General features: G+C 34.0%; 2 protein-coding genes across 2 annotated transcripts in view; one reads left to right on the forward strand and one right to left on the reverse strand.

Annotated features, from left to right (window-relative positions):
• LOC140434606 (uncharacterized) overlaps positions 1–5360 on the forward strand; it is a 42908-nt gene extending 37548 nt beyond the window's left edge. The window contains exons 2-3 of the mRNA XM_072522991.1: positions 401–589; positions 4863–5360. Of these exons, the coding sequence (XP_072379092.1) occupies positions 401–589; positions 4863–5002 (329 nt within the window). The 3' untranslated portion in view covers positions 5003–5360. The remainder of the gene's footprint in view (positions 1–400; positions 590–4862) is intronic.
• A 6859-nt stretch (positions 5361–12219) lies between these two features.
• The window catches only part of LOC140433315 (zinc metalloproteinase nas-6-like), a 50921-nt gene continuing 44664 nt past the window's right edge, over positions 12220–18476 (reverse strand). The window contains exon 4 of the mRNA XM_072521345.1: positions 12220–12467. Within this exon, the coding sequence (XP_072377446.1) occupies positions 12291–12467 (177 nt within the window). The 3' untranslated portion in view covers positions 12220–12290. The remainder of the gene's footprint in view (positions 12468–18476) is intronic.

The raw sequence follows: 18476 nt of genomic DNA on the forward strand, positions 1-18476 counted from the left end.
GAAATGACTCTGATTTAGAGAAGTTGTCTAGTCTTTAAGCTTTGAGAATAAGCTGTAATTGGATATGCTGTTGTATTTAGTTATTTTTATATTAGGAAATCCACTCAGCAGCTTAATATTTTATACTGTTAGTTAAGCCGTTTACATAGGGTAACTTTTTTTAAATAACGGGATCTGTTGGCCTTTTTTCACATTGCCTGCCATAAAAGACTAAGTATTAGATTAGTTGCTTGAGAATTTATATGATATATAAACACATATTTAATATAATGTGCTGGAAATATTACTATAGTATCATTATTATTTGGAAATCGTGTATATTACATCTATTAAGTTTTCTGTTAACTTCATTCTTCGAGTTTTAAAAACACATTACTAACTTTAAACTATTGTATTTTAGATTTCCCTGGAATGTGCTTTGCCTCCACCAAATGCGCAACAGTTGAACCAGGTAAAGCATGGGACCTTACACCATTCTGCGGTCGCTCAACCTGCGTTGTTTCGGAAGACAAACCACCACGTCTATTGGAATTGGTAGAAGATTGTGGACCACTTCCTTTGGCTAATCCCAAATGCAAACTTGACGAAGGTATGTATTGTTCAATAAATGATATATTTAGATAAAGAAAAGTAAAATTTTTAATTGAAGAGGAATTCAGGATCCAAAAATTACATTATATTTTTGTTTTGTTTAGTATTTTGATTTATTTAATAGTTTAAGAGGGTTTTTTTGATGTCTTTGAATGATAATTTAGGCATTAATTAAAGAGTTATTGCTTTTTTTGGAAATCAATAATATTACAAGAGGTATAAGAGGCAATACAAATTGTGGATAAGACAAAGATAATTCCTAATACAAAAGTTAAAATAAAAATAAATTTTATGCACATCAAACAAGAGCATACCATTGTCGCCTAGATAGCAGAAATGCATGTTATTTTGAGTGTTATAGTGGTCATTGATTTAAACGAGACACTAGCAATAATTTTCCCAGGACAATTGGACAAAATAAGGAGTACCCACATTTTATATACCTGGAAATCCAAAAACCTCACTGACCAAATACATAATTGTTCATAGACAAACAAAAAGATTGTGAAGTTAAATTAAATTAAAAGGGATTAAATTAACATCAAGCCTTCTCACTATCTGAAGTATTACTTGACTAAGATAGGCAAGTTAGAAAATCAGAAGTGTCGTTTATGCAAAAATGGAAAAACATACAAAGTTGGTTCATACAAATCTATACAAAGCTGATTACCTTAGCCAGATTGCGGCATTCAAGATTTCAAATAGAGTAATGCTAGTTGATACAAAAATCGTGTTAGGCTGATGTACAAAAAGGCTAAATACATATAGGACCTTCATTTAATCCCCGATTAATATTTATCAAATTTAAAATTAAATATTTAACAATGAAATTCGAATATTATATTTTATATACATGTGACATCACAATGACTTTCTTCACCAATTTTTTTATTAAATCAACCATTACAATATTTGCCATACTTTAATATTTATAGAAATAAAGCACCCCGCATAAACCTTATGAACAAAATTGGCACAATACTCAACAACCAAAACTTGGGAGCATTTTTTACAAAGATCACTTTTACAAATATAATTGAACTTTCAGCATGTAATCAGCGGAGGTATTTACTCTGTATTTGAGATTGATTCTAAAGATCATTTGGAGGTCAAAATGGTTTCTTCACGAAAATCAGCATTTTTTCTACGTAAGAGAGGTCTACATTTTTTCAAAGATCTCATACAAGATTTACCTAAAACATAAAAGGATTTTTGGGATCGATGTTTCCGAATTAGTGGTCATTTAATCTCTGTCAAATCGAGTTCAAAGACATTTTAAGGTGTATCTGAAGTAACCTGAAGGTCATCCCAAAGAATCGAAGCAGCAGTTAAACCGCTGGCGTTGCTCAACAGCAATTATTATAGTTTTCGAAAAGGGCACTCAACACTAGCAGCGATTAATCTTGGCGTTAACATAGCTAAGAAGGTGATCGTAGAGACCAGATGAAAGAGTGGTACAAAAAAGTACTGTCTGGTAGCCACATTGGTTATGAAATATACTTTCAACTCCACCAACTGGATTGCATTATGCGAGCTTTAACCGAAATGAGGGTACCGACATATCTAAGGAGAATAGTAACTACTTTACTGATCAACTTTTGAAGTATGACACAAAGTCTGGACCGAAGAAATATAAAATCACTGGAAGAGTACAACAGGACTCCAAAGATTACCAAGGGATGCTAGGCTGGCAGCATATGCCGATGACGTAGTTGTGCTGATCGTCGCAAAGCACCTTGAGGAAATAAATCTCACGTTCGATATCATCTTCGAGAGAATTTGCAAGTGGATGAACACAGTTTATTAAAACCAGCGAAGCACAAAACTAAGGCAGTGCTTATTACTAGTTGGAAACAATTGGAAACCGTACCTCTGAGCATTGTAGAACGTGAAGTCACACCAAAACCATTTTTTCGGTACTTTGAAGTGCTGTTTAATACCAGACTCAGCTTTAAGCATCAAGTGAAGCATTTCAGTGGTAAAGCGTCAGTCATAAAAGCAGCCTTGTCACGGCTAATGTCGAATGTAGGTAGCCTAAAACAAAGCAGGACGGTATTGTTGTCAGTCATCATCATTATTTAGGCTTTACGACCCTACTTGTGTCCTAGCCTCGTCAAGAATTTCTCTCCAGTCGTCCCTATCCATCGGCTTCCTCCGCCAACCACGTATTCCCACTCTGACTAACGGGTCTATCAAGGGACGTTTTTCTAGCTGGGTCATTTTGTTCTATCCACATTGAATTCCCTATCCGCCTCAGACGTCCTATATTAATATGCTTGACGATATCTGGTTCCTGGTATATTTATAAAGTTCGAAGTTGTATCGTCTTCTCCACATTCCACTATTCTCCACACATTGTCGTCAGTGGTAACAAGAATTAGAAAGCTAGGAGTAGAAAGGTAAAGTCTTACAGAAAATGCCATAAAAGAAAATATTAACATCGCAAAGAACAGAAAATTGGCAAACTTCCACCACATTATTCGTAATAGTAAATAGCGACTTCTACAGTCGATTCTACAACACGTAGACGTATATCCTGGCTGGCTAATCTTAGGAAATAGACTGGTCTAACGTCAACTGATCGACTTCGAGCTACTGTGAATAGAATAAGATAGGTCTCTGTGGTCGCCAACACCACTAGAAGTTAGGCATCTTTAGAAGAAGAAGAAGTCACATCAGTATTAATATATGGAATATTAATTTGGGCTGACAACCTCGGAAGCCAGGAATCACGGAGGCAGGTCGCATCAGTATATCGCCTAAGCACTTAAAGAGTTGCCAGCGCATTCCACAAAGTATCTGAGGACGCAATATACGTTCTTGCCGGGATGCTAATTATTGAAATGCTAGCAGAAGATTGGAAGACCCTTTATCGAGAAAGAGAGTCAACTACTATTACATGTGCTAGATAAACTTAGTAGAGAACGGAAAAACATCATGCGTCGATGGCAATTGAAGTGCAACAATGGGCAGGTGGACGCATTATCTTATAGCATACATGAATGTTTGGCTGAACCGCAAACATAAAAAGGTAAACTACTATCTGAAGCAGATGCTTTCAGGACATGGATGCTTTCGAGCATATCTTTATCGTCTTAAACATGATGATTCTCCATAGTGCCCGTCTTATACTGGGTCAGTAAAGACGCGGACCACGTGTTCTTCGTGTGTTCTTATTTCAACTTGCAGCGCAATACTCTGCAAGCAGTTATCAAACAAAAAATTCGACCAGAGACCATAGTAGGAGAAATGCGACCAGAGACCATAGTAGCAGATTCGTGATGTAAGTCCTCCAGAATCTTCGCTGAATTAAAATGAGGCAAGCTGAAAATAGAGACAGTTAGAAGAAGGGAAGCAAAGACTTTGACAACATTAAAAAAGATCAATAGTTAGATCCCCCCTCTCCCGTGTAGTAATGTCTTATGGTAGTTCTGCGGGGATAACAGAGGCAGAAGAAGGGGACGGGATTTAGTCGATATTGTAACAACATACGAGTGCAAAATACCAGGCAATACGTCTAGTCTTGATGATACGTAAATGTGTTTGGACCGTCTTAAAAGGTATTCCGAGAAGTCTCTATAATAATACCAGGAACGCCATACGGATAACGAGCAATTCGCATGACTAACGTATACATTTTATGATTTTATTTATTCTCAATCTAACATTGAGATGACTTTCAAGTTACTTCAGATAAACCTTAAAATGTCTTCGAACTCGATTTGAGATTAAATGAGCACTAATTTGGAAATAGTGATCCCAAAAAGCCATATATGTCTTAACCAAATCTTGTGATACATCTTTGAAAAAATGTATAGCTCTAATATAAAGAGAAATGCTGATTTTGATGAAGAAGCCATCTTGACCTCCAAGTGAGTTTTATAATTAATCTCAAGGAGAGAGTAAATACCTTCGCTGATTACATTCCTAAAGTCATTACTTACAGTATAAACATATACATTACTTAAACACAGTACTTAGTATCATCTGCAGGAACGAGCTAACGCCATTTAATTATTGCAGTAAATAACAACTTTGATAAACTTAAGCGCCCTCAAGTTTTGGTTTTCGGATCTTGTGCCCATGGAGACTTGTTCGACACATAGAGTACTACAATATCGCAAAGTTAGGAAAGATTTAACCGAATGCATTTTTTCATAAGGTTTGTGCGGTGTCCTTTGTAAAGTACCTAATATATTGTATACATTACTAGAATTTTTCTTAAAAAAAAATGATATGTATCATTTGGTAATATTCATTTTTTATTTCAGAAAAAACCAACAAAACTGCACAGTTCCCTTACTGCTGTCCACAATTTAGCTGTGAAGAAGGAGCCAAATTAGAATACCCAGAAATTCCAACCATTGCACCTGTCCCGGAAGAACCTGCAGCAACTACAACCAAAGCTTAATTTTTATAAGCAACTAAATTTTCCTTGTTATTTTTCTCCCTTTTATACTTAAAAACTGATTAAAAAAGCTCACAGAAAATATTTTTATCAAAATGTAGTAAGAATTTGGTGTCAAAAGTATACAGTTTAAGTTTTATTGCGTAGGCACCAAAAGAAGCTGTTAGAAACAATAGGAAGTAACCTACATATTAAAAAAACTGTTAAATATTTAAATTATTGCAAAAAATGCATGTTCAAAGTTTATTCATTGTTTCACTAATTTATAAACACGCTTTGTAATACTTGCCTCCATTTTATTTTTCATTGTTTACGTTACTTTTGTATTTTTGTAAACGAAATAAAGTAAATTAAACAGAAATCATAGATTTTTCTTAGTACCTAAATAAAATAGACTAAACATTATTAGTCAAAATAACTGTCAAAGTTGTTTTAGTTTTTTCGGATCAATCACAAAAAATATTAATTTTTGGCAGATTTTTGGTAGATTCCAGTCTTGTCTCTACATTTGAAGACATCGGACCTACGTCGTGTTTTCAGTGCAATATTTTCCAATACATACTATTAGTGAACAATTTTGTTTTGAAGACAGTACTATTATATAGCCAAATTTTTCTTTCTAAATCAACTATTTGTCTTTCTGAATTATATTTTAAATCGTTTTGTTGTTGTTTTAAATCGTTATGGTGTTGTATTAATTTATTTTCTAAATCAGTTTTTAAATTGTTTTGTTGTACGATTTGATTTTTCAAATCGTTTTTTTTTTTACCATTTTGTTGTTCTACTATTTTATTTTCTATCTCCGGCTATTTTTTTGATGTCGTCCACCCATCTCACCTGTGGTCTTCCTCTTGGTCGTATACCGTTGTAAGGTCTCCAATGTTGTCTTGTGGCGTTCCACCGTTGGACTTTTTGGCTAGCATAGAGACCTGCGAAGCTTCATTTGAGTTTGGCAATTTTTGTTGTGATATCCTCAACTTTTGTTTTTGATCTTAACCAGTCATTCCTCTTTTTATCTGACAGTCGTATACCTATCATTGCTCTTTTCATTGTTCTTTCTGTTGTGGCTAGTTTATTCGTATTTGCCTTGGTTAGGGGCTAGGTTTGACATCCATATGTCATGATACATTGGATAAACATTTCGCTCCTTAAGTACTGAGGTATTTTGCGGTTCATCAATATCCAACTGAGTTTTTGAAATACTGCATATATCAGTCTTGCTCTTTTAGTGATTTCCGCACTTTGGTTTTCTTTGTCAAGTTTCAGAATTTGGCCTAGGTAAATATATTCGTGGACTTGTTCTATCTTACTGCCATTTATAGTTATACGTCTGGGATCGTCTGTGTTGACCATTGTTTTCGTTTTTGTTATATTTATTTTAAGGCCGACATATTGGGAGCTGCTCGCGAGTTTTTCGCGAGGTTTAACTTGTTGCCATTAACGTTGATGCCATATGTTGACCAATTTGTAGTTTTAAAGACGTCTTCTAGGGCTAGATTAAAAAGCTTTAGAGATATTACGTCGCCTTGTATAACTCCTTTCTTAATGGGGATGGGATTTGTATTTGCGTCTGGTTGTGCTATCATAGTTGCGTTTTTATATCTATTATGTATTAGTTGCCTATATCTCGAATTTTTTCTACAATTATTAATAGCTTGTTCTATAGCCCACATCTCGATACTATAAAATGCTTTTCATAGTCTATGAAGGCAAGAAATACGGGTAGTTGGTGTTCGTACTCATTTTCCTTCTCTATCAGTATTCTCATTGTCAGCAGATGGTCTGATGTACTATATCCTATGCGAAAGCCAGCCTGTTCAAGTGGTTGGTAATTATCCATTTTGTAAGTCAACCGATTGTTAATAATTTCCATAAACAGTTTGTATACATGACTGAGCAACGATATAGGTCTATAATTCTTTAAGTCATATTTATCTCATTTTTTGTGTAAGAGTACTACTAGACTCTCGTTCCAGTCTTTAGGGTCTTTGCTATTAAATAGCTCTTTTAGTATAGAGATTGTTACTGTATTTCTTGTTTTTACGAGCTTGAAAATTATACCGTCGTGTCCTGGAGCTGTAGTCCGGCTTCGAGAAGGTTTTTATTTAGATTTTTATTAATTTCATCAATTTGGTCTTGATTATGTAAAGAATTTAATTTTGCTTAGACCTTTCAGAATTCCTTTTCATGTGTTTTTACTTTAAAGGCATCTATCCGCGTTGTTTTTTTAAAGATCCTTTTTCCCTTTTCTTTCATGTTAATATTTATTTTCGCTCTAACCATACTATTGTCACTACCAGTTATTATGTTGTTTATTGTTGTGACGTCTTTAAATATTATTTTGTTGTGTGAGGGAAAATACTCTATTTCATTTTTGGTAGTTCCGTTAGGTGCGATCCATATCCACTTTCTGTTGGGTTTCTTTTTGTAAAAGGCATTTATAGCATACATCATGTTTTCTTCTTCCAGGAATTCCATTAGTTTTTCTCCTCTTGCGTTTCTTGTGCAAATCCGAAACTTCCAATCTTGTTTTCGTAGTCTTCAATTTTTTGTCCAATTTTGGTGTTAAAATCTCCCATTATTGTTATTTTAGATTCTTTGTTGTTTTCTTTAGCTTTTTTCGTAAAAATATTTATTTCATCAACTGTTGCTTTTTCAGTTGAAGCATAAACCTAAACAATCTTTATTCTGGTTTGTAACCCTGTCCGAGATGCTATGAAAAATTTGAATTTGTGATTTTCTCTTCTTGTTGATTAAGAAACCTACTCCACCGTATGTATAATCTTCTTTACCTTTGTAGTAGAGCCTGTTGCCTGAATATGTATCTACATACCCTCCACCTCTTCTTTTAACTTCTCCTAGTATAAATATGTCCCAGTTCATGTTCCCCAATTTCTCTTCTAGTTCGTAGAGTTTTTCATCTTTTTTTGTGGGATTGTGGAATAAAGTTCCTACCCACCTGGGGTACCTTCCAAGTCTCTGTTAAAATCGAAAATTTTGATTTTTAGAGGTTTTAGCCATATACCACCACGTTGGCTACACGGGTTGGTGGGGTAGAAAAATGTGTAATGTACGACCCTTGCAACCAAAGAAAAGCGGCCTACTCACTTCAGCCAACACAACTCGGAAACACACCATCCACTCTTAATGTAATTATTCCAGTAGTTACAGTAGTTATGTCGCTGATAACCAGTGGCAGATCCAAGGGGATATCACGGGTGTCATGACCGCCCCCCTCCCAAACAAAATTAAATATCAATCAAAGAATCCTAAAAAAAATAATTTAAAACCCATCAACTCTATAAGCAGGAAGTCAATAGTTAAAATGATTCAAACTCGTTTATTCTAGGGGTGAGCCTTTTTATATTGCTCTTCAAAAAAATCAACAATTCTGAATACAGTAATACCTCGACTAACGCTACCCCGACTTCTGTAAATTCAGAGTTACGCGATTTTTAAATTTTGTCAATTCGATATTTGAGTGCCAGAGAATCGTTCGATTATCGATGAGATAGAATTACCGCCCACACATTATTGCTTATTCAACGTACAGGACATGACTTTTTGCACGAAATCAGCACATTTTTATTTTTGATTAGGTATTTCTTATCTTCAGTTTTGTCTACGAATTGGTTGTTTGTAATTTGAATATGTATTATAATTGTTAAGAGTGTGTGCTACAATTTATAAGTTATTGATAATAAATATCAAAGTGAATATTGTTGTGAATACAAATAAAGGAACTGGGGGCTGCTGTCCAAGGTATTTGTGAAACTCATTGGGTTGAAAGGCATGAAGGTCATCTTCAGTTCTAGGGTGAATCAGTCATCAAAATATACAACGCTTTTGAAACAATTTTTACGTGGAAGGGCAGTAAAATGTCATCTGATGCATTTTAATTAATGCAAACTACTAAGAGCCCAGAATTTCTCATTTCACTAGTTTGTCTTAGTTATGTTTTAGGTACAACTGTATCACTTAGTCATCTTCTTCAGTCACCAAAATTAGATTTGAAGAAGGCTACTGAGGCCTTAAAGTACTCTAAATGCAGTCTTCAAAATAAAAGATCAAATGATAAATCTGTTTTTAGCAAACTTTACTATGAAGTAAATGAAATAGCTGAACAACTAAACATTGAATTGAAGATGCCTTGTATAGTTTCTCGTTAAACCTGTCCTCAAAACTAACCTGCTAGCTCTTCGAAAAATATTTCCGAAGATCTATTTATTTACCCTTTTACACAATAACTTAACTGATTTAGAAGAACGACTTTCATCGAAAGTTATGAATCTATTTATGAGTTGTTTTACCTAAAACTGATAACATACCAGAAGATAAAGTTGCATTAAAAAAATTGTTGACACGTTTCAGGATATTATTGGACCATCCACTGCATATTCCACAGTTGATCAAGAGTTTTCACTGTGGATTCAAAAGTGGAAAAGAGTCCTGCAAAATAATGGAAAACTTCCTGGTTCTATTTTAGAAGTATTAAAAAACTGCGATATTCGTATATATCCAAATATCAGAATATTTCTGCAAATATTAATTACACTGCCAGTTAGTCCAGCAACAGCAGAACGTAGTTTTTCTTGGCTTAAACGCCTAAAGATTTCGCTTAGAAATAGAACTGGTTTAGCACTTATCTGATAAATCTAAAACGCCACTGATAAATCTAAAGAATTAAGAATTCAGATAATTTGTGCTGACCAAATTTCAATTTGCTAAAATGTATCGTGAATACGCCTGTTGTTACAGCTGGCTCATTGTAAAGAACTGCATATTACCTATTAAAATGTACGAAGAACTATCAAAATGTGAATTGATATTATTTTCATTTTCTTATGTAAAATGACGGATTCGTTTTTTACCTGGGTACAATAAGTAGATTAATTTACATTTATGGGTCATCCTCCCCAATTTCTTGTCGAGGTATAGGCGCGCCGCACATTGAGACGCAGGTGACGCAGGCAACACAGCGTAGGACAGCACAGGTTTCTGTTTTCCGTACAATTACATTACCCCGCGCGAATTGGAATGCAGGGCAGGGCAGCACAGAACTGTGTTTAAGAAAACCTGCCAGCGCAGTCGTCCGGACACAGATTCCTGTGCCACGTGCAGAGCAGTTTGTTAATTTCTAGTAAAATTTGGTGTGGTTATATTCGAAATGAATGAACAAATAATCGAATTGGTGAGAAGTCAAACAATTCCTTACGATACCAACGATCCCAATTATTTAAAAGCAAAATTAAAGGATGAATTATGGAATGAAATAGGAAAAAAAGCTAAATTTAAAAAGCGGTAGGTTAAACAAATACTTTTAATTATATTAATTATATCAGAACAGTAAGTAGGTACATAACTACGTTATTGTTAAGGGCATAGGCGCAAAATGTCGCCCGTCAAAATGTTAAATGTGTTTTAAATGCATTCATTGCATCCTGAGAAATGAATCCTGAGAAAACCAATAAAAGTTAAATATTTTATTTTCAAGATTACTATTACCAATAACGCTTTGTCTCGGATAAGGTCGCATCAAATTTTCTGTTAGCGGAAAGGCCTTATCGCCCACAAAAACGTATGGTAAATGCACTTCAGCTGTACCAAATAAAGTCGACTGTGGAAGACCCAAAGTTTTTCTCATCATTCTTTTCCCAAGTGGGCTGCTTGGGAAAAAGTGTCGAAAAAGCGGAGCTGCTTCTGTCATCATAAAAAAATGGAAATTTCAAAAACAGATGGATTTTTTGATTCCATAAATGTCCAACAGATCACGTGAAGGTAATTTACAAGAAGAATGTGAAGATGAAGACCCACAACAGGAAGACTCCATAGTTGATCCAGACGGTGAAATTTTTGACGAGGTGACCAGCGACAATTGACATGATACCTCAGAAATCGAGAGTGTTAAAAATGACATTGTTAATGAGCCGTCTACGTCTGGTATTGTTATACAAATAAATAACGAAAAAGAAAATGCCAAACGTAAGGCAACTTAAGACCAATTAATCACAACCAAATCAGCTAAAAATAAGAAACTTAAAAATGATGATATACAGGAAGTGATAAAGCAGTCAATTACGCAACGTCAAAAAAGGGCCGAAGAAAGAGCAGTTGAACGAGCAGCACAGAAGCCTTTGGATGATGATCTCTATCATTTTTATATGTCGATGTACAAAATAACCAAAAAAACGCCTCCTAAATTTCAACATCGTACAAGAAATGATGTGTTTCAAGCTATATCGCAGCTGGAAGCTGCATATCTAGAAATTCAGGATCCCAGTCAAGAAAACTACACTCATAGTGAACAAAGAGTTTTTACAGGTGCATATGTTAATACCCATTATTCAGCAGCCCTCTTACTCGTCAACACCTCTTCCAGTCACAGTAGCCAGCATACTGAGAATCAACATTGTAATAATCCTCTAGCTCCTATTCCCAACAACTCTTTTTTATGCTCAAATGATTACAACTCTAGAAGCACCAGTAATTATTCATCTACTACACTCACCCCCAGGTTGTTGCTGAGACATCTCCTCAAATCGCTAATACCGGAAATATTCGTAATTTTGTGGAAAATTATAGAGTATAGAATTATGATTGTTTAAAATGATATTTTTGTATTTTTTAATAAAACATAAAAATAATACCATAAAAAAACAGCTAGTTTTTCTTTGGTTCCTATTGGTTTTTGGGCATTACAACCATCTGAATAAATACTATTTTCTATTATATTATGTACTTCATCAACTTGTTTTCTGCTTAACCGAAAATAATTTAAATAACGAGACTCAGAGAATTCAGATGATAGTGTAGATTCCCCATTCTTTTTCATACAGTTGCTTTTCCAAAATGATTTTTTTCTCTTTGACATGTTGAATAATAAAACTGATTTTTCAAATTCTGTGTCTGACTCTGATTCGGAACTGTCCAGAAATAACGCCATTATTTAAATTATAAAATTCTCTTTCTATGTTCATATAATATATTTGATATTCGCACCTCAAAATTTTCAAGAAGACTGCTTCCAAATATGCTCTCACACTGCGTGACACGTATATTTTCTGACCTGTGTAACCTGCTCTGCACTGCGTCACCTGTGTCACCTGCGTCCCAATGTGCTGCTTGCTATAGACTCCGCCGTACTACTGCGTGACACGAGTGCTCCTCCCCCCATCCCATGACTTATAGCATATATCTCATAGGTTATTTAGAAATAATAGTGAATCTGGTGTATTTCTGATTAATCTTTAATATCAAAATTAATTGAACTAGTTTTTCAGAACAAATTTAATTAGTGGTTATGGTGTAAATATCTTCTGCTTTCCTTTATTCTTGCAACGAAAAATTTTCTAGGACTGTCAATAATTGCCTTTGTTTTTTCAGGACAATTATACATAAGATTTATTTTAGTTATATCTGTCTTCGTCAATCCTCTTCGCTGGCCCATCTTCTTAAGGAATGATGTATCCTGCAAATCAGACTTATTAAAATTAAAGAAAAAACTTTACATTGTAACAATACAATATAACATGTCTGCTTATAATACTTACAATAAATTAGATCTAAATCTCGAAGGTAGAAATCCGAAGATTTCTATAGACAAAGCCAAATTGAAGCTATTTTATTGTTGCTTATTTTGACGGAAAAGATTTGTTTTCACGTTTAGAGCTTCTGTACCAGTCGCTCTGATGATTCCTGCTTGGATGAAATACAGATAAGTGAATATACAGAGGCACTACACGTGAAATCAAATCTTAACTGTCCTTTTTGTTAAATTAGGTCTAGTTTATAAAATAATTTGTCATGAATCATATTGTTACAAATACAAAGCTCCCAAAAGAATTAATAGTATCCGAAACGAAAACGACGTGATCAGAGTTGAAAATTACTTTTTAATCTGATTGACTTATGCTATTTACGCAAAACGATCAAATTACATTCAGCCAGTTAGCTTTACAGTAAATAAAGTAGAAAGTGTAAATTGACTACTTTATGATAGTATTATTTAGTGTTGCCCAAATGCAAGAGCAAGACGAGACTTAGATAGTCTTTGTCTTGGTCTTGCGCCAATACACCTGGTCTTGGTCTTGGTCTTGGTATTGCACTCCCGGTCTTGGTCTTGGTTTTGGTCTTGCAGCAAGAGTCTTGCAAGTCTTGCAGTTACCCATTAGCCTATTGCTATTTATTAAACGTTACTAGGGAAGTTTGAACCCACGATCTAAGCGATTCGTGCCTATGCTCTAACTAACCCAGCTATCTACCATGCCCCATGAAAGTCAATCAAACATGGTTAAAACACAAAAAAACCAAATTAATGACATAAACTTGACTGTATTTTAAAGAACATTTTCTGTCTAGAAAAGTATTGATGGACCTCCACCATATATGAAATGGAAATCTTAAAAAAGATTGGTACGTGGCAAAAATCCAAATACAGGTATCAAGGGCACATATTCTTTAGGTGATAAGATAACAAACTATAATCCACTTATTAAAGCAACATAAATGTTATTAACAATCTTAGCTCTACTTTTATATAAAAAACTAACTTGAAAAAATAAAGAATAGGTAAGAAAGCAATGATAATCAAAAGAAGTTATTTTAAATTAAGGAGATATAGTTCATCCCAAACCCTTCTTTCAGTGCGTCACAGTTTATCGAATTCTCTCTAACGCATTAAGCTAGAAGTGACAGAAAAAAACGTGAGTCTGTGATTATTATACATAGAACTTGGAAAATTATATATCGTTCACGGGTATTTGCATATTAAAGCGAATTCTACTTACGGATATATAATTGGTTGGAGTTTAGAATACGCTAAATAGATATCCAATCAATGATGCGCATAAATATAATTTGACGCAGATGGTCTCGATAGTGACAGTACTTTGACAATGTCAACTGATAAAATGATAATTGTCATTCCAGGATAGTATTTTCAGACATTTTACAGTGAAAATTTAATTTTGTATTTATTGTCATAAAAATATTTTAAATATGCCGAGATATACCAAGAATTAACAAAGACTAATATTAAAATTATTAAATTATTTTGAATTAGAAAAAGAGGCTGGGACAACTTTATTACCAGTTTCTGCCGTTCGTGAAGTAAGTTTTAAATTATTCTAAAAAATATTCATATTAGTAGTTTAAATACATTTAAACATACGTTTAAAAAAAACATAAATAAATCTTAGCTAATTAAACACTTTCCTTGGAATGTATAGAATAGGAATTATGACAAACTGCCGTTCCAATATAATGCACAATAAAATTTTTTATACAGGACGGGACCTCTAATATGTAAATTAAAAAAAAAATTGGATTCCTAAAATTTTTACTGCACATTTTCAAAAAATAACCTTTTCACATTTAGCCGATTACAATCCTTCAACTGTCAGATTTAACTAAAATTTCATGCAATGATTCTCGACATTCTTAAAATCCTATATGACGTCAAAATTAGTGACGCACTGAAAGAAGGGTTTGGGATAGACTGTATCTACTTAATAAATACATTAATTTACCAAAATAAAGTAGTAGGAATATTTTTTTAGGAACCAGAATTTTGGTTTTTCAGGAAGAAATATTTGTAATTATTTTTTGTGAAAATATATTAGATGCTTCCTTACACCTGAAGTGTTTCTGTTTTTCATTTTCATTTTAACCTTTCTATGTAGGCACAATCCAAACAAAGCAATTTGAGATGCATAAATTATTTCGAAAAACTCATCAAATTTGCTTTTAGGTCTTTTATATCTATAATTCCAACGCTCACTACTCCGACTATTTTAATACTATTTGAATCTTTGTCCCCCATGTCAAATTGTAAACTTGTCAAATGAAGTTTAGTGATGTCGAAAAAGTACCTACTACTATAAATGTCCGTTACTATTCAATACCCTAAGTATCTAATAACAAACCGAGAATTATATATCGTTACTTCGTTATTCTAAATATTTCGGTATTTTGTTTACACGGTAAGCTACATTACCTGTTATTAATAAACTTTTGAATATTATCGCGCTCTTTCAGCAAATTTGGTTTAACCGAATGATCTCATCGCACACTCAGCAGAAACAATGTTTAGTCTTAGGCCGATAAGATTTGTTTATTTAGATTCCTCCTAACTAAATTATAATGGGAAAAAATTGAATTATTAAGTGGGTGTCCGTAATAATAAGTGTTATATTTTTTATAGCTAAGGTGACATATTTTTAAAAAATTTCGATACGATATTACTGTCGACGTATCAATGCAAGATTATTTTATGATTAGAGGGCGACTATAAATCTGGACAATTAATTTCAGAGCGAAGAAGTCGTATGCTGGAAAAGAATGTACAAAATATTTTATTTTTACATTGTAATTATGATCTCTGAGCACGTGTCAAATGTGTTGTTTTTAATGAATATTTTGATTGATGACTTTGATGTATGTTTATGGTATTGTTCGTAATGCGCATAAGTCCAGTTTTTTAAATTGTTATTACATATTTTTTTGCGTCTCATAGAGTATTTAAGCATATACCCGAACTACAATACTCGCTAAAACGACACTCCGTCCTAATTGCAAGACGCAAGAGTCTCGCAGGCTTAGTCTTGTTCTTGTGTAAATCTTGCACGGTCAGTCTTGGTCTTGGTCTTGCTAAAATTAGGCGGTCTTGGTCTTGGTCTTGGTCTTGCGAAAACGCAAGAACAAGACCAAGACTGCAAGACCAAGACCGATTTTGGGCAACACTAGTATTATTACTGAATCAGAAAATTAACACGGATTTAAAGAAAATTAAATAAATATGACATGTTAAACAGACTAAAAATAAAAGAAGAATATCCCATTCTTTATAGGGTATATTTTGGGAGACACCAAATTTTATCAGAATTTGCATATTGCTCTGTGCACTTTGCTTATTTTATAGAGGTGATATCTGAGTATCAGATAGCGAGCAATGGGATATATGTAGAGGAACAATTAAGGAATCGGGTCATGGCATCCTAGAACCAGAAAGACCCATTCCACGCAACGGTTGGTTTTATGATGAATGTAAATATATCAGTAAAAGACAAAATAATGCATAATAAACGTATGCAATAAAGAAGAACACAAGATAAGAAGCAAACATACAAAGAACTCAGAAAGGAGGAAAAACTGATGGTGCACTGGAATTATGTGTCCACTGCACAAAAAGGACAAAATATTCTCCAAAACCCTATACAACCGTTTAAGTACAAACATGGAAGAATCCTTAGTGCATAGCAAAGCGGTTTTAGGCCAGATAGGTCAGCAATTGATTAGATTTTTGGGATATGTCAAATCTTAGGAAAAATCCAATGAATTAATTATTGATACGTTTCATTTATTTGTGGACTTTAAGTCTAATAATTATATGAAGTCATGAATAAACTTAACACTCCCCATACACTAATAAGAATTGTAATAACAACTATCATTAATAAATCAACGCAGATCATAGCTTACGATAATGATTTGGATTTGATCAAAAGCACCACGCAAGGACTCAAAGAAGATGCTTTTTACCGTGTTTTCCCAAAAATCAAAATTGTGGCCACTAGTTCACATAACAGAGATAGACCTAGAAACGCCAAATAAAACAGTTGGCGATAAACAAAAACGACTGGCGAAATAGACTGGGGAAGGTCGAGGCTCAAAGAGGGCTGTAGTACCACTGATAATGATGATGATATCTGAGTCAGTAATGTCCAGTAAAACACTTTAAACTGTTGTGAGTTCACTATTCTGAAATATATTTTCCCAATAGTTGTTTTCCCATTTTCTGTAGAATAAATAAGATAATAATATAAATGAATAATAGAAGATAAGCGAATACTCAAAAAGAATTATGAACTTCACCTAAGGAAGGCTGAATTAGACAGAGATTGCATGAAAGATGGATTTGCAAAAAGCTTTACCCTTCCCAGTAATAATAGTTTTAAGTGCCTACTACAAATGAAACCTCTACTGCTACAATTTCGTGGTACACGATTTACAAAAGAATCTGGATATTTTTATGTGTGGAATAAAACCACAGCCAAAAGAGGCTCAAAATATACTTCTTTACACCTAATAATGCACTCGACACTTAATGCAAATAATCAAAAGCATGTAATTATTTAAAAAAATATTTTATTTAATATAGTAATTGATGAAGGAAAGATTCCTTAAGAATGGTACAACTCCAAAGTCATTTTACTATTCAAGAAAGGAGACAAAGCAAACATCGAGAATTACCGACCAATCCTTGCTATCACATCTGTATCAATTACTAACTAAAATCATAACCAACCGCCTAACACATAAGCTCGATTTCTATCAACCTATTGAGCAGGCTGGATTCAGAAAACATTTTAGTACCGTAGACCACTTGCACACCATAAGAACACTGATAGAAAAATACCCCGAGTATAATGTTCCAATTCATATGGAGTTCATCGATTTCTATAAAGCATTCGATTCCATCGAATTATGGGCAGTGCTTGAATCTTTAGAAAATGTACGTTTAGATTCAAGATACACTAACATAATTAAAAACATATATGAAAATGCCACCATGCAGATAAAGCTGGCCGAAAGCACAAAAACTAATTCCATAAGACAACAATGGGGAGTGAGACAAGAAGACACCATCTCTCCTAAACTATTTACTCTTGCTCTAGAAGACGTTTTTAAGAAACTAGAATGGAACAACAAGGGTATCAACGTCGACGGATCATACTTAAACCACGTGAGATTCGCAGAAGACATAGTTTTAATAGCCGATAATATCCAAGAACTAAATGATATGTTACAACAATTAAAAGCAGTTTCAGGAGCAGTAGGCTTAAAAATCAACTACAGCAAAAATACTGAGCCGACACCAGACAAACATAACAATACAAAATTATACCATGGAAAATTTTGAACATTATGTATATCTAGGTCATGTCATCAAACTAGAAAAACCAAATCAAGTTAAACCACGCTGAAGTTAAAAGAAGAACACAACTGGCATGGGGCGCTTTCGGCAAACTAGCATATATCTTGAAAAACACCTCCATGCCTGTAAACTTAAAGAAAAAGGTGTATAACACATGCATACTAACAGTTTGTACCTACGGCTTGGAGACAGTAGCCCTTACCAAAAAATCTGCTAAAAAATTAGAAACAACGCAAAGAGCAATGGAACGAATCATGCTTGGAATATCACTGAGAGACAAGATTAGAAACGCCGAGATAAGACGTAGAACGAAGATTATGGATATTGCGGAAGAAATTACAAAAATGAAATGGCGCTGGGCAGGTCACGTAGACCTCAAAAAAAAAAGGGTAGATGACATAAGAGCAGTGGCAGGCAAACTGTGGATTAGCTTGGCGCAAGATAGAGAAAGATGTAAGTAATTGGGAGAGACCTACATTCAGGAGTGGATGGAAAATGGTTGACAAAGAGAGAACTATTTAAAGCGATATCTCTGGGAGTTCA

This window comes from Diabrotica undecimpunctata, chromosome 2 (genome assembly GCF_040954645.1).
Source record: "Diabrotica undecimpunctata isolate CICGRU chromosome 2, icDiaUnde3, whole genome shotgun sequence".
Lineage (NCBI taxonomy): Eukaryota > Metazoa > Arthropoda > Insecta > Coleoptera > Chrysomelidae > Diabrotica > Diabrotica undecimpunctata.